This window comes from Limanda limanda, chromosome 7 (genome assembly GCF_963576545.1).
Source record: "Limanda limanda chromosome 7, fLimLim1.1, whole genome shotgun sequence".
NCBI classification, from domain to species: Eukaryota; Metazoa; Chordata; class Actinopteri; order Pleuronectiformes; family Pleuronectidae; genus Limanda; species Limanda limanda.
Window position 1 is genome coordinate 23,573,283 of NC_083642.1, and position 16,240 is coordinate 23,589,522.

At 41.3% G+C, this 16,240-nt stretch overlaps 1 protein-coding gene across 1 annotated transcript in view; it reads left to right on the forward strand.

The window, feature by feature from the left end:
- Window positions 1-16,240, forward strand: part of LOC133005075 (MICOS complex subunit mic25a-like) — a 67,930-nt gene that overhangs the window by 5,284 nt on the left and 46,406 nt on the right. Inside the window, exons 3-4 of the mRNA XM_061074662.1 lie at window positions 173-335; window positions 1,125-1,269. Of these exons, the coding sequence (XP_060930645.1) occupies window positions 173-335; window positions 1,125-1,269 (308 nt within the window). The remainder of the gene's footprint in view (window positions 1-172; window positions 336-1,124; window positions 1,270-16,240) is intronic.

The window sequence follows — 16,240 nt, forward strand, 5'->3', positions numbered from 1 at the left end:
CAACGACATCTGTTGGAATTGTTATTACACCAGTACTGTCTTAATTCCAATACTCTTAGTCCCCCACATGTTTAAATTAAATTTTGGGGAAGGAAACTGAATTATATCTGAAATGATATCTTGTCTTCTGTAAATGTGTTTTATACTGGATACCCTTTCTGTATTTGTGCAGGTGCCTCTGGCAGTGCCAGCTCAAGCCCCCCCCCTCCGCAGAGCTCACCGCGCCGCGCCCAACCGAGCCCCCCGCCCAGCACCCCACCCAGCACCCCACCCAGCACCCCGTCCAGCACCCCGTCCAACACTACCAAACCAGACACTAAAGACGACCAGAGGAGGTGGGTTTGAATGACAAACATTGACTTATATCTGTTAACATGTTCAAATTCCCTTTAATGATAGTGGCTTAAAATGTCATTGAATAAAGCACTGCCATCAGAACTTGTGCACAGCACGGTTGTACGGCCACATGATTCATGGTTACAAATTCTTCCCATGTCACTTCTCTGTCACTGGGGTCACATTCGCATAAGTGCTAAATTGAGAGTAGTGTGAATGTGAGTGTGAATGGTTGTTTGTCTCTGTAGGTTGGTCCTGTGATGCACTGGAGACCGGTCCAGTGTGTCACACGGCTCTCGCCTAATGTCAGCTGGGATTGGCTCCAGCCCGTGGTTGAGATGATGGATGGGTTGATGGAACAGTAGTTTTTAGCTTAATAGGGACTAAAGTTGTCAGTTAAAGTTTACAGTAAAGGGTCAGTTGTTTTGGGTTGGATACATGTTTATGTTAAAAAATCAGAGAGGCACATTAGAAAGATGGAGGTTAGACCAGAAAATATGAAAGTCTTGTGTTTAGGATTGTAAACGTTCCAAAGTTTTTGAAAACATTAAATATTAGGGTTGAAACTTGCAGTTACTTTGATCCCTCTATGGAGATCCTAATCTTCTGAGCTCATTTTAGATTCTCAATGGCTTTGACCAGCCTGAATATTGGTATATGCTGCCCCCTTGTGGATATATAAGCCCAGAGCATTTAACCATAATTTGAGGACTTTGTAAAGCAACAAATGCCAGAATTATATTGTGTTTTACTTGATTATATATTAATTTATTGTACGTGTGTTTCAGGTTTGAGAAAAAGCAGACAATACCTAACGAGGAGCTGGCCAAGAAGGCACAGAAAGAGAGAGAGGCAGCGAGGCAGGAGATGACTAAAGCCATGACCCGGGAAAGACAACACACACGACAGGAAGCTGAGAAGGCCAAACAACTGGTAGGCACGCACACACACACACACACACACACACACATACATACATACACACACACTTCTTTCCTATTATCGTATTCCTTCTTTCAAAAAGGGATAGAACAGAAACATTTTAATTCACTCATTATCTACTCACCACTATGCTGATAGAGGGGTGGGTGAAGTGTTTGAGTCAACAAAACACTTTTGGAGTCTCAGGGGTAAACAGTGTTGCTGCCAAGGTGACTTCTTCTTCAGACGTCATAAAACAGCAGCAAAAAACATAACATGCCTCCATACTTCTCCTATGGTGTCATCCAAGTATCCAGAAGCCCCGACATTCAAATTTGACTAGAAACGGCGTCATTCACACCGTATCTTTAGCCTAAAAGTCCAATACCAGAAGTAGGGATGCTAGAGGATGTAGCGATTCTAATGCTACATCTGCTAGCAAACAGACCTTGTTTGCAGTGTGTGTTTACGAGCGTGAATGTGGCTCCGATGTCGATATAAGAGGACATGAATCCTAAAAACACTACACAATGGTGAAGCTGTCTGCAGCCTAATCTAATGTAAAAGATCCAAGTGGAGCTCTGCAGATACTGAGCACACACGTCTTTTGTTGTAAATTAATCGGTAACACCTGTGTTGTCACGGGACGAGGGAGAATTTCCAGTGTGCCATCACTAATGGTAAAAGGACTGTATTTATGTAGCGCTGTTACAGACCACTATACACAACCCTAACCTCTTTATAGTACACGTCACTTTCACCGATTCACTCACATTCATACAGCCTTCTTTCAGATGGCACAACTGTAAGGGGCATAATCTAAGTGTGTAACTGTGACAACAGAACACAGTGGCCAATTGGCCGTGCAGCCTCACAACATATAATGTGTGTCTTCCAACCCCTGTAATCCTCTTATCTTATTTTCTGGGTCTGCACAAATATGCACCAGTCTGCCATACTGAAGGATATGGGATGGAACCATGTGAGGCCCACTGTAAGATATGTCCAGTAGTTATGAAATGAAATATGAAATGAAATGAAATATGAAATGAAAATAGTTCAGCTCTTGTTTAAGAGAGTTTGTTCTACAATTATTGGTCTGGTGAGTCATTTCTTAATAATGAATAAGCTCCACATTTGTTTGAGAATTTGTATTTGCTCAGTGTAAAGTGATTAAATATGGACTAAACCAAAACAGCACACATTCCGGATGGTGGATTGTGGAGGCATCTGATTGTGGTGGCAGCTGATCGTGGATTATAACAAGATAAACAGTAGGCCTGCTCACATACTCTACCTTTGGTGACAATAACTCCTCCACTAATTTGTCATTGCTGCTCCCTTCATCTCTATCAGACATTGTCTTTTGTATAAATACTTACAACATTGACACACCTCTCCTTTATGTCACAAACTGATTCTTCTAATCTATTATTTTGTTGATGTCTTTGTCCGTCGCCGGGAGAGAGGTCCCTCACATGTGGCTCTCTGAGGTTTCAATGTTTTTTCCCCTGTTAATAGATATTTTTTTGGGGTAGTTTTTCCGTACTCTTGTTAAGAGGGTAAGGGTTAAGGACAGAGGATGCCCCACCTGTGATACAGTGCTATTTGTGAATATGGGCTATACAAATACAATTTGATTGATTGATGGTGCTATAAATTATATTTTATATAGCTTGTAGTTTGTACTAAAACGTGATATTTTCCCACTAGTCTGGAGATATGCTGTTTGAAAATAAGAAAATTAGGCCATGTTTGTTTTTCTTTTGTCATTTTACTGAGAGCTGGACAATACTTTTGTATGAAGATTGTTTTTAAGGATTATTGGATATTTGGACATGAACATTTAGATAAGCCTATTACTCTGATTCATCAGGATCAACACTAGCTATGAAGTAGTTCAATAAACACTATGGGGAGTTAACTTGAAATCTCTCCATAATGTATAAAATCTGTTATTTCGGCTCATATAGAAGTTGTAAATGAAGTTGAAAAGCATGTCTGTCTTTACCTAATGAGACACTGGACTTTGCTGACAAACACATTGTACCTGTTCATCATTTTCCTCCATGAATATGCTGATGTTCAAATCGTCATGTGTTAGGCCTTAGTATTCATGTTACCTCCTTGTTGGCAAAGAACATGTCTCTTAACACTAGAGTCCCTGTCAGCATGAGAACGAGTATGACACTACCACTGACAAACAGTATATGACATTTTCTAAAGAAAGGTCCCTAGTGGCAAAAGACGAATAGTCTTACTTCTTAAGGCCAATTTACGGTTCTGCTTTTTGAAAAAACGGACAGATAAGACCGCTCTATCCGTCGTGAAACACCCTCTCCGAGCGCTTCGGACAGCTTTTCGTACAGGTCTGATTTTTCTAACTGTCCGTGTTGTGTCGGAGACCCGACCGACAGCTCTTGGCTTTGATTGGTCCACGAACGACATCATTTCTGTATGACGTCATTTCCGTACGACGTCATTTTTGTTCGACGTCATTTCCGGACCTGTAACTTCCTGATTCACAATAAACACAACTACGATTCTACGATTAATGTGACGTGTGTGTTAACGGTTAGAACGAGCTTTCAAAACGGCGCTAGCGGGCTAGGCTAGCGGGCTAGGCTAGCATGCTAGGCTAGCCACCATGCTAACTGCGGTGGTAACATTGCAAGAACCCGCCGTCACGACTTTAATTCCACTTCTATCATGAAACTGTTTCTATAATACCGTCAGGTTAGAAGCAAACACTTGGTAGTAGTTAGTGTCGGGAGTCCTGCTGACTGTGTGTGGAAGCTGGGGGGGAGCTAGGTCCGTGTAGCTTCTAGCTACATGTAGCCTCAAGCAGATTCAAGCTGAGGAATCAGCAACACAGTTCGGAAACAAGACCAGGGAACCGCTGCGCTAAGAAACGATAACATCAGCATCTTGACCCGCTGGGTGTCACTTTATTTAGTTCTGTTAGTTGCCATGGTTCAGTGTGTGGGAGGCAAGCCACAGAGAAATTTAAACACAAGTGGACTTCTTCTTCCGATAATTGGGGTAGGCTTCTCTGAGCTCGTCTTCCGTTGCGCCACCTATGGGTTTGGCGGTGAATTTTTTCCGACGTAGAGTGGTCGGAGAAGTAAATATCAAAAAGACTCTTGGACCCCTGTGGAGCCCTCTCCGAGAAACGGAGAACGTAGAAGCATACTGGAGCCTTTAGGCAATGCTTTGCTGGCATTTGTTTGTCTGCCTTGTCTTTCTCTGTAAGACAAAGAAATGTATGTCAGTGGCAAATTGTTTTTGCACTACTACACAACTCCAAAATCAGCTTTTTTTTCTTGCCTCGCCTGTTGACAAAGACTCTAACATAAAATAAACCTTGTATTTCCTGTTTTCTTGCTGAAAAGAGGCTATTATAGAAAGTAAAAAATCCCTAATCATTCTGTCATTCACAGCCAATCCTCTCACCCCTCAACCCACACTCCTATCCAAAGTGTCTTTTATCTTTTATGTATCTATAAATGAGACAATTATTTATAAATAAACATCATGTTGTATTGAAGAAGACTTGAAACGAGAGATTGATTCTCATAAACTTTTTTTTCCAATCAATGACGTTGCCCTCTGCTGGTCATTTGAGAGGATACAGGTTTTATGCACTTCTGTATTGGCTTCACTTTCTTGACCCAGACTCTACGGCCATTTTTATAGACAGTCTGTGTGACGTATTTTGTGGTCAGTTGTCATCCCAGAGGGTTAGACCGAAGACTTAAGAGTTTACATGCTGTGAGTTGAAAGATGAATCTGTATAGAAGCAGATCATTTTGAGGACATGAGTTTGTGAAGAGGGTAAATTCATGTTTCAGCCTGCTGCAGTTTTCTCTGGTTAAATCACACGTTGGAGCATTTCGCACAGACACAAATTGGGTCTTTGGAAATGCATTTGTAATTTGCATGTTGATGCTACCTCTGCCTCCTCCTCTCCTTCCTGCTCATTTTCTTCCTCCTCTCTTTACTTCCTCTCTGCCTTATTTCCTTGCTCTTCGCCGTCTCTTCTCTCCTTCCTCCGGCCCTCTATCTCCGTCTGTTTTTCTCTCTTTTTGTATCCCGGCCCATCACTCTCTTCTGCCCTGCCCTGGAGACAGTATTATCAGTGCTGTGCAAGCGGTAAATAGCACCCCGGGAGTTTCCTGGAGCTGGAGATAGGACTGGTGTGGCGTTAGAGGTGTAGTCACGGGGAGGGGGGGAGGTTGTTTTACACACCAGCGGATGCCTGTTTCACGTGACACCCCCCCCCAGCTTCACCTTCTCTCCCACCTACCTCCCCCATGTTGAGACACGCTATAACACCTGCCTTATCTCCACTCCAGCACACTCCCACTCCTATTAGAAAGAAGGTGTTGGAACGTCGTGCGCAGAATGACCAGTCGAGCAACTTCCTGATGCCGAAGGCTCCTTGTAATTACTGTTTCTTGTGCTTTGAATACATAAATGCAAGGGCAGATCTGCTCAGAGTCTCAACTCAAATGAGATCTTCCTCTTGCCCTGTTGTGGAATCAGTGAGTGTGATCACTCATCAGCTGAAGCTCTCTGCACATGTCAAGCAAGCGAAAGGGCTGTGGGTTTTTTGTGCAGTTGTTACTAGTTATTACAAATATGTAAAGATACAGACACCGCCATGTGTGTGTTTCCCTGTCCTGCCTGCTTTATGTGGTTTAAAGCAAAGTATCAATCAATTGAAAAGGGAATGTGTGGTGTTACTTTCTTATTTCACGTCGGAAAAATAGAAGTCATCGACAATATTACCTTTTGCAGTTTTCAAATATCACTGCATTGTTAGTGTAGCTACCTCCTTTTGAATCATCTGAAAGAGGCATTGCAGAGATTGTGACCTTGCAAGTTCACAATGGACTCAGATGTGACAAATATTTAGAAGAACAGTCACTGATGCAGCAGAGCCTGAGATGACAGACAGAGATGTTCTGATAACGATATCAGAAAATGCCCTCTATATTGCTTCAAATGCCAGGTTGGGCATCGGCAAGTGCACAAATCTGTGTACTGGTTAAAAACCATGTCTTTAAAGTATATTAGCTCAACCCAGATAAAACTGGAATTTTCCTTTCCTGCAATTTCCTCCTTTTTTCAATGATCCAAAACGCTAGCAAGTCCTGGAAAATCCCCACGAGTAAAGCGCTGGCATTGTTGTTGCCAGTTAGAACACTAGCAGTCTCGTAGAGTATTTGAAAAACATGAGTCAGGCCATAGACCACTGGTAGCCATCACTTGCATACAGGGTCAGGAGCATACAGCTGTTGAAATACATTATATGAGTGGTTATTTTCCCAAATGCACGGGTTCTGTTGAGCTCCAAAAATGACTGGTCAAACATTTCCAATAATGTACTAGTCCCATGTTATTATTACAGTCCCATTATTACCTTAATCATGACTAATTATTAATGTTTTAAATCCTGAACTTTTACAGAATTAACCCTGACTATGCCAAAAGTAACGTCAAAATGTTACTTGACATCTATAAGTGCCTTTGTTCACCCCTTTATGTTTTTATATGTACAACAAAGCTTGGTGACAAATTAATGTAGGTTCATACACTAGCAACTAATTTCACATCCTTCATATAAATATTAACTATATATAATAATTATATTTATATAATTTTTTGTGTATCTTTCAAATGCCACCATGAATATGAGTCGATTAAACATGTAGAACTGATGACAGCATTGACTACAGAATGTAGTAGTTGTTGTTTATAAATACATACATATCTTAAATATGGCTTATTATCACTTACATTGTCTGTAGCTCCTTAGTGGAATAACACATCATAAACACCCACAGTGCTGCTGTTAGGCAGTACAGGTGTTTTCAAAATGTTTTTCCACGGTTTCAAATGGATTTTCACAGCAGTGTCCCCAAATTAGAGTACCTGGTAGCATGGCTGCTGGTATCTTGCCAAAGTTAGCGAGCTGCCATGGTCAGTACCAATCAACATTTGGCAGCAGGCCCATGTTAATTTCACACCCTGTTTAAAGAGATGACAGTGATGCACTATTGCCAGGAGAGAAAGGATCGGTATGACTGAACATATGAGAAAATGAGAAATAAGAGGTGGCAGCTGATTAAGAATTGACTAAGTAATTGGGAGCAAGAAGGATGCCAGGGTGAAAAAGAAGTGACTGAACATTTTGTGAAGGGTTAGGGTGAGAAATGAAGAGGAGCCGGGACTGAATGGGAGTGTTTCCTGTAGAAATGAGCTGAAGAGGAGGGGATGAATGAAAAGGCTGAAAAACAAAAAAAAGGCTGCACGAGTGATTTGACAATTTCCTGGAGGATCAGGAGGAGGTGGAAGAAAAGAGCCACAGTGGAAAGAGGAGAGGGGAGGAGTGACTATTCGTGATGTTGCTTTGAAACCTTGGAATTATTTAAGAGTGAAAAGGGGGCGAGTATGATAAAAAAGAAAGTTGCAAATGGATTAAACATTTTGACCAGTTTTGATAGAAAATAAAAACTCGACTTAAGTGGCGATGATGAGATTGAGGCTGCAACGTGACGGAGGATGACCTGCAGAATTCTAGTAAAGAGGAAGAGGAGAGGAGTCTATGTAAATGTGTGGCTGATAACTGTGTAAAGAGTCACTGTAGAGTGATGAGGAGGGTTTAGCCTTGAATGTGGAACAAAGGTGTGAGGAGACGGAGCTACAGGTTACTATAGCGCTTTCTGTCCTGGTCGCGTGGGCTCAGCACTGAGTCACAAGTCAGGAGAGAGCCAGACAATGATGTGTGGCATCTTCCATTTAGTCCCCTCTGACGTGTTCGCCTTCACTCCCTCACCCATTTCATCCTGTCTTTTGTCCTCTTCAGAGTGAACTGCGTGATCCCGCCATTCCTCTGGCCCTTTCTTCAAGGCCCTCATCCACCGTGCTGCGCTCCGTGAATAGTCTTTGTTAAAGGCAAATCTTCCGCAGATTAATTTCAGAATGAAAGAGGGGGAACGGGAGAATGGAAAGAAAGGAAGCAAGTCGAACTATAGGGCTAAAAGGGAGTTTTCTTTTTATAATGTATTAATTGCCTCTTGGCGTCAGTCGAAAGCAAAAAAAGGTCATAAGTCATATTAGCATATGGTAAATTTCCCTCTCTCTCTCTCTATGTGCTCACAGAACAATTAGGGAAGCCTATTTTATTGGCTGCCCTTTAACTTCGTCTGACGGAGCTTCAGCTCATACAAATGCTATCATACAAATGCTTTCCTCAGTCTTTGAACATGGCTGTGGGTGAGTGAGCTGCATCCTACCAGGAAATACTGTCTCAGGGACAAATGTAAGTTGGTTTAAGTTAATGTGTGTTGAATTCTTTATATATGATTAGAGCAATAAAAAAGGGACATCGTATTTAACTACTCTACTAAATAAACACAAAATCTGTACACTGAATATCAATGTCCAACCAAATGACCAAACTCCAAATTTTTATAAACAGATTATGAATGTCAAATTTGCAGAATCTGTAGGCGAGAAACAAGATTTAAGTTTGACCAATCCCGTTTGAGCAGACTTTGGTTGGCCGCAGGTTAACAGTCCGTGTGGAGAGACAAAGACACGGAATACATTGACTGACATGCATCTGCCTTCAACACTAGGAACTGAACAACCAGGAAACCTCACCTACTGCTGCTTTAATTTCTTTAAATATATCATTAAATTCTAATACAACACATGATGCTCCTGGCAGCAAACAAGCCTTTGAGATGCAGTGTGTTTCTTTAGAATCAGACTGGATGTCTGGGACAGCTACATCCCAGACATTGAGATTTTTGAAGTGACATTTTTACTTCATTTCACTTATCTTCTAAAATGCATGTAAACATTCCTAAAAAGACACTATTCACAGGCGCACAGGCTGGTGGTATATAATTAACAATTTTCAAGGGTGGTAATTGTACAGAGGGATTTAGTTCTGTATACTTCAGGTAAAGTTGTATGAAGTAGTTACATTTGTGGGTTTTACAACAGTGAGATCTGTTGAAAATGCTGGATTACGCAGTTCTTTCATTTGACTCTAGATGGCACCAAAAGGCTAATCCATCTTTCACTGACATCACATAAAGGTGGACGCTTCCCTCTCTGTCTTGCACTCTAATATTCGTCTACTTCTTTGTCTCTGCGCCCATCATACACACAATCTGAAGTTCTCTTATTTGGAGACTAGTGAAAAATGTTATTCCACAGATTCCCCAATGTCAATCCACTTTACCCTTTGTCTCTCTCATACAATCACTTGCTGGAGAATAGGTTTTTCACTAAATTCATTCTGATTCAGATTTGCCATTAACTATTCTCCCATATTGCTCATCCTGCTCTAAAAAGTTTGTTTTTAAAACCGTTTAAAGATAAAACACTCAAATAGAGTCAGGTCAGGATACTTAGCTTAACAACCACAGTTAATTAAACTCTTCCAATTAATCATGAGACTTTTATATGCAGGAAATACTACAGGCAGAGTTTTTCAGTGTAGGTCAGTACTGTGTTTGATCCGATAAAGCCTTAACATGGGGTGGTCTCACATACAGTCCATAGAATCTCAGTATGTTAGTACTGGTTATGGTTTTTAAAGATGCACCTCACATTTGAAAATTATTTTTTGAGCTGTAAAGTAAAGGATGTGACTGCACTGTGATGTGCAGATGGAAGGAGGTTCTTTGAGAGCAACACACTGGTGTTAAATCATTTTATTTAACAAATGCTCAATTCTAGCTAATGCTTTGCTCCAAACCATTCAGCTGTAGGCAATACTGGGGAGGGATACAACAGCTTGAAGTGACACAGGGTTGGACCTACGTGGTCCTCCCCCACAGTCGTGTCTGCCTCAGGGGATTCTGCAGGGAATAAGAGCTCCAACTCAAGTGAGCCCTGTAGTTGACTTCCAATTCTGCAGTGGTGGAGGAAGTACTCAAGCATTTCACTTAAGAAAATAATATAAATAAATAGACAAACATGTACTACGTAAAGGTATCACCTGAGTGAAAGTAAGTATACTTGCTTTTAACTAAACTTTAGGTATTAAAAGTACTTGCCGAGTGTAAACCTATCCACTAATTGGTCTACTTTCTTCATCCTTATGGCTGAGTCTCTGCCTCTTCTAATTTCTTGTTAGGTTTCAGTGTTTCTTCTTCATCAGTGATGCTGTTGCTGCATAAGGGGGGGGGGGTCTAATGTCACACCCAATCCCCAAGGCTCCCATTTTGGGAACCACTGCTGTAATTCAGTATGTGTGGGTTTAAACATGATTCTTCCTGTGTTATGCACCTATGCATCATTTCGCCATTGTCTGTGGTTGCTTTCTGCTAAAATCTTTTGCTACAGTACACCCTTATAAAAACACTTGCAGAATATGCCTCATATCTCAGGCATTCTCCCCTAACACTGCCACCTCTACTTTACGAATACAGATTCTGCTTAATTTCTCACGTTTGACTCCTAGTTTTCTCTGAGGCGGCGGTGGATCGAAACATGGCTGGGATCCCTCCTGTCTGTATCTGTTTGTCAGTCAGTGCTGCCGAAATGAGCCAGATGTTGGCTCTGATTGGACAAACCTGCCTCTCCTGTTTATACCTAAATCCTTGCAATCAGCCAGAGATTCTCTGCTGGGGGGGGGAAGACAATGTTGTGTCTATCTCACACACTCATTCAGATTTTTGCTAAGTGAGTGAGGGTATCAGCTGTGTTCACACACACACACACACACACATTAGAGTGAAACAGACCAAGGCAGATGGGGACATGCTTCATTATAGCAGTAGGTGTGAGCTGTTGAATTGCTTGATGTTTTATCATGTACGCCTCTGACTGCTTATTTAGTCCGACATATGGTAACACACTGCTATTATGCTGTTTTAGATGAGTGAAGAACAGGTTAAATGAGTTGCTTTGCTCAGCACACAGATGTTGTCTTGAATTCAAATGGATTTACATTGTTGGAGCAATTTACAGAGTGTTACTGTGCAGATGCTGAAGACGCACGCTTTAATTTGTGTGCATTTTACTGAGAAATATGAGCTCTCACTTGTTCCAGTGTTTGGGTAGAAAAACACTGGGAGGAAGGGATTGTAAAGGGGAGAGAAGCAAAAATCGGGGTTGAAGAGACGATGTAATAAAACGGGGGGATGAATAGGAGAGAGAGAGGGAATGCTGGGAAATTAGGGTGCTGGAGAGACAGCAGGAGTAGCATTGAAGGAAATAGGGGGAAAGAGGTGGGTGAAGGAATGGGTGAGACTACGGAGAGGAAGCTGCAGCACAGATAAGCCTGCGGTTGTATCAGTAATTGTAATCTGCAGGAGCTGACATGGTTCTGCATGTAAAGCTATTAGGCTGCTCAGAAGCCTGCTTCCCTGTGCTCCGTCAGATAGTCAGGTGAGGCGAGCCATGTACGTGGGCGGACAAGTCCAGTTAATCTCGGCACTCTTAGGAACAGGACTGAGAGAAGAATGGAGTCGGAGTAGATGACTTCTGTCGACGTTTATCAACAACAATGCTGCTGCAAATTCAGCCCCCCTTAGAGTGGTCCGCAATGACAAAAAGACACATTTTCGCCAGGAGGACGTTATAGGTCACTGAAGCAGTCAAGGGGCAGGTACACTGTGTCATCATGCTAAATGTAGTTTCTGCGCTGTAATACTGTAATACAGCCTGGGAAGATGAGAGGTGCCACAATGTTCCCTAACGCACTAGGACATACATTTTATTATTGCAAAATCAATATTCTCAACACCTCCGTCTGTTCCTTCGGTGCTTAACTCTCACAGAGAAAGATCATCCTCACTCACAGTCCAGTGCAAGCCGCCTCCGAACTAACACCGACTCGGGGCTGATAATGAAATTCAGTCACGGCAGCCGACAAGTCGATTTTCAGCAGGGTGTGATTCCAGTTACAGAGTTTAAGCTTCTTGACATGTTCCATTCAAAGTCCCAGCAGCACGTCTGCTGGCAGAAAAACAGATATTGCAACAAATGAGGGAGCATTTCATTTTTGGGAGTTAACATCAAAGATTCATGAGCTTAGTCAATATCAAATTGCAGCTGAAATTTTTCATGGCAGACATCTTGACATGTCACAGTGGGAAAAACACAGGTGTTAAGGAAATGAATGACGGCTGAATTGCATTTAGCTGTTTCATGTTCATGTTATTATCAACACCTGAACCTTTTATACAGGAACAAGTCAAACTGTCAGCTGGGAAAATACTTATTGTAATCAAGGCCAGATTTCTTCACATTTTCTTTCATGCAGCACAGATTAATTTGAGTGAGTCACAGAAATAAGTTCTGACTGCAGTGACTCATGCTTCAGGTAAGGCACTTTTGGATAAGCAATTCAGGTTTAACCACACAAAATCTTAACTCAGAAGTTGATAGGTAATTAGGAAGTTAAGACATTCCTATTATTCTCCTGCATAAGTCTGAGACGGTTTGTTTGTTTGTTGGTTTGTATATTTGTTTATAAGCACTATAACACAAAAACAACTGAACAGATCTGGGGATCCAGAAATGTCCACGAAAGATATGAAACATTTTATACAATATTTTACGAGAATTTATGAGAATACCCATATATTGGGATCATTTTGATAGATAATCACTTTTCATGGACCCCCTTGCAGTGTGCCACGGACCCCCATTTGAGAACATTGGTCAGGATGTCACGATTGACGTCATAACAACAAATGGAAAGATTATAGATTGACTATCACGTGAAAGATGAAGCAATCAGAGTAAAAGGAGTAAAACTATAAACGGAGGAGTACCACTCCTCCCTCTGTATTGCTGCCTAGCTGTAATTATCAGTCAGGTTATTATTGAGTGCTAATTTATTTCCTCGCTGGGAGCTATGTGTTAAATAAACTCAGCAGAGTAAATAAAGAGAGAGGGAGAACAGACTGCTGCTGCTATCAGATGGCAACACAGCGCACACGCTGCCCACGGGGGAAGAGTGAGATGCGTTTATATTTATACGCGTCTGTCCCAGAGATACTTGTGAGCCCAAACACTTGTATCCCCTGCCCATGTGGTTTTCTCAACATCCATTGGACTGTTAACATTGGTGCTCTGCCCCCGGATGCTCTGTTCATGAGTTCCTGCTGCACTGGATCACGGAGTTGGCCTTCAACAGCTGATATCGCTACCCAGTAGGCCCCCCCATCGGCTCAGCCAGCCGCCATCTGTTGTCCCTTCAGCACAGTCTCCAAACCTACAGTAAGACGTGGCTGTGGAAGAAACGTGTTCCTATTTAAGGGCGTTTAACTAATGAGGGATAATTTAGTGTCTGAAACTTGTATTTTTGCTTTGGTTCAGCTGAAATTATTTTGAACAGATTCAGGACTGTTATGAAACCTGAGTCTCTGTTCATATTCAGTATTTTTTTGAATACCTTTCTCAGTGAGAATGTTTTTTATATATTTTTTTTAACAAAGAAGTAAAAATTCCTGATTGTCAAGGGAGGTGTTTACACAATCTGTCATACAAGAACTTATCCTGAATAAAAAGTTGTTAAATGTTCTAAATTTTTTATAAAAGAAGCATTTATTAAACGAAACCACAAAAGTGACTCGACTTTATTGACTTTAAAGTGACCCGGTTTTTATATTAAATAATAAAAGATCCCTTTCACCTAAATCATTAACCCAGAACCTTTAAGATGTACAGATGTGGGTCTGCCACTCAGTTTTGGTGCCATTGCTCTCATTTGCCAGATAATCTATGTTTTCAATAGAGCACGAAACCCCTGTAAAACTGTTTGTTGGGCATGGCAAACGGCATGGTAAAATTTCTATTTTCATCTTGCTCATTGTTAGAATTCAATGTCCAATTCTTATAATGCATCCATGGGTAGATAAGTTAACTCGGCTTTCAAGGAGCTCATTCATTGGACAGCTTTGGTGACCCTGTATCCTCAGCACTACACAGACAATTTGTGGAAAATATAAACAAGCTCTCTTGGCAGCAGATCCAAACCCACATGTCAGTTTTGGTGTTTGGTCAACGCCACGGTGCAACTGGCAGTGAGACATGTAGACAGCTGCGGCCAAAGATGGACAAAGATGACACATAGAGTGGTCAAAGTAGCAGTTAAACAGTACGACACTTATTTCACATAATTTCCGTATTCTGCGAGTGAGTCATCAGTGCATTTTATAAAGCCTAATTTTAACCTCATGTATTGATAAGATGGAAAAAGTAAAGCAAGAACATTTGAATGAGCAGAAATTGGTCGTGGTCAGACGTTTCCCTGGTGTATTCTCACATGGGCAAACTGACATTTGATCAGCAGGAGTTGGCCGACCCTACATAACATTTCAGGGAAATGTTGGGACTTCAGTGAATGTCCGAAAGCACCTTAAGATAATCACTCACAGATTGCTGACGTTTTAGCTTTTCCATAACTAATGAATTTTCTTTTGGCTTAATTTTAAAATGATGTTTGTTGCGAGCGTGACTGTCACGGGTTAAGGTTAAAGGGTTTGATCTTTTCAGGCAAATAAGCAACAACATTTTTCATGCAGCTCAACTTCAACACAGAGTTCTGTCATCAGCAACATAAACACATTTCTAACATGTTTGTGATTGTTATAACAGGCGTGTCCTGACTACACTATCTCAACCAGCTCCTTTCATTTTTAGAGGTAGAAATCCAGGTATGACCAGCATCATGTTTGGGGGTCGGATGCAGTATCTCTGGCTCTAAATAGTCTCTGCTGTCATAAGAATTTTACCCCGACGACAGGGCTGTCGGGTCTGAGGTTGGCAGTCTCTGTTAGTTGGGGTCTTGGTTGTTCCATTGGCTCAGACCCCTTCAGTCCATTTGGCGTGCACATTAAAGTTTGGCCTTGTGCACTGTGATGGGAACTTTTGATTGTTTGCCATGCTGTTCCTTATTTCTAAAAAGAAGCTCCAGTCAAGAAAGCAAAACTGATCACAGACAATGGGAACAGTGTAAACGTCTCTGCGAGATTTATTTGTTTGATGTAAGATGTTTCCACAACAGAGACCCTGCTTGCTCTCTCATTCTTGCTCTGGTTTTGTCTCTCCTTTTTCCGTTATCATTCCCAGCTCGTTTTCCCCCCAGAGTTGCTCTATTTTGTTTATTCTGTCTCACACATTAACACTTCTTCTGCTCTCTCCGTATTTTCTAGATAGATGCGTCACACCTCAATCTGTGTGCCAAGTATAGTTTCATATGCAGAAGGTGCCCAAGCAGGAATGATATACAGTAACACGTTTGTAAGCCAATCTCCCATTTAGCCCTGAGCCAACAGCTGCCATATTCAACTATGCACCTTATTAATAACTGATGTTGTTTTTCTGCACTTGTTTACATTTGTTAAGAATTAGTTTTCCCTCTGGTTTCCTGAATTTACAGTCTTTTTTCCATTTCTCGTCCTCTCAACCAGATGAGGTTGTTTTATTGTTGTCATTTTAAATCATTTTTAGGATATTTTGAGAGCAATTACTTTAAACTGCCAGGGGAAAATAAAATTGATGTCTCATGTGACCAGCAGCATTTGTTTAAACGGAGGGGAAACATTGTAAATCTCTTCATAAACAGATACATCAGTTTAACTTTGCATGTGAGATCAGAGCAAATTAGTATTTTGATATATATCCTCAATAGTTATTTAGATACTTCTGTTGAAGCTATTTTCAGGAATAGTTTTTTTTATGTCCAGAATATTTTCATTAACTCAAGTGCTGAGTAAAATGGAAACGCCTTTCTTGGTGGCAACTGTGCGGCTCTTTTATTTACTGTACGTCCAAGAGCACAGTGCTTAAAATCCCTATAATTTTACACCGTTTTGTTGTCAATCATCGCTGCAAAATGGATTCCTTTTGTTAGCAGGTGCACTTGAGCCAGTGAGAGTCGACTCAAATAACACACAGGAAATAGAACAGACATTACAGAATGAACAAATGCATAACTTTGACG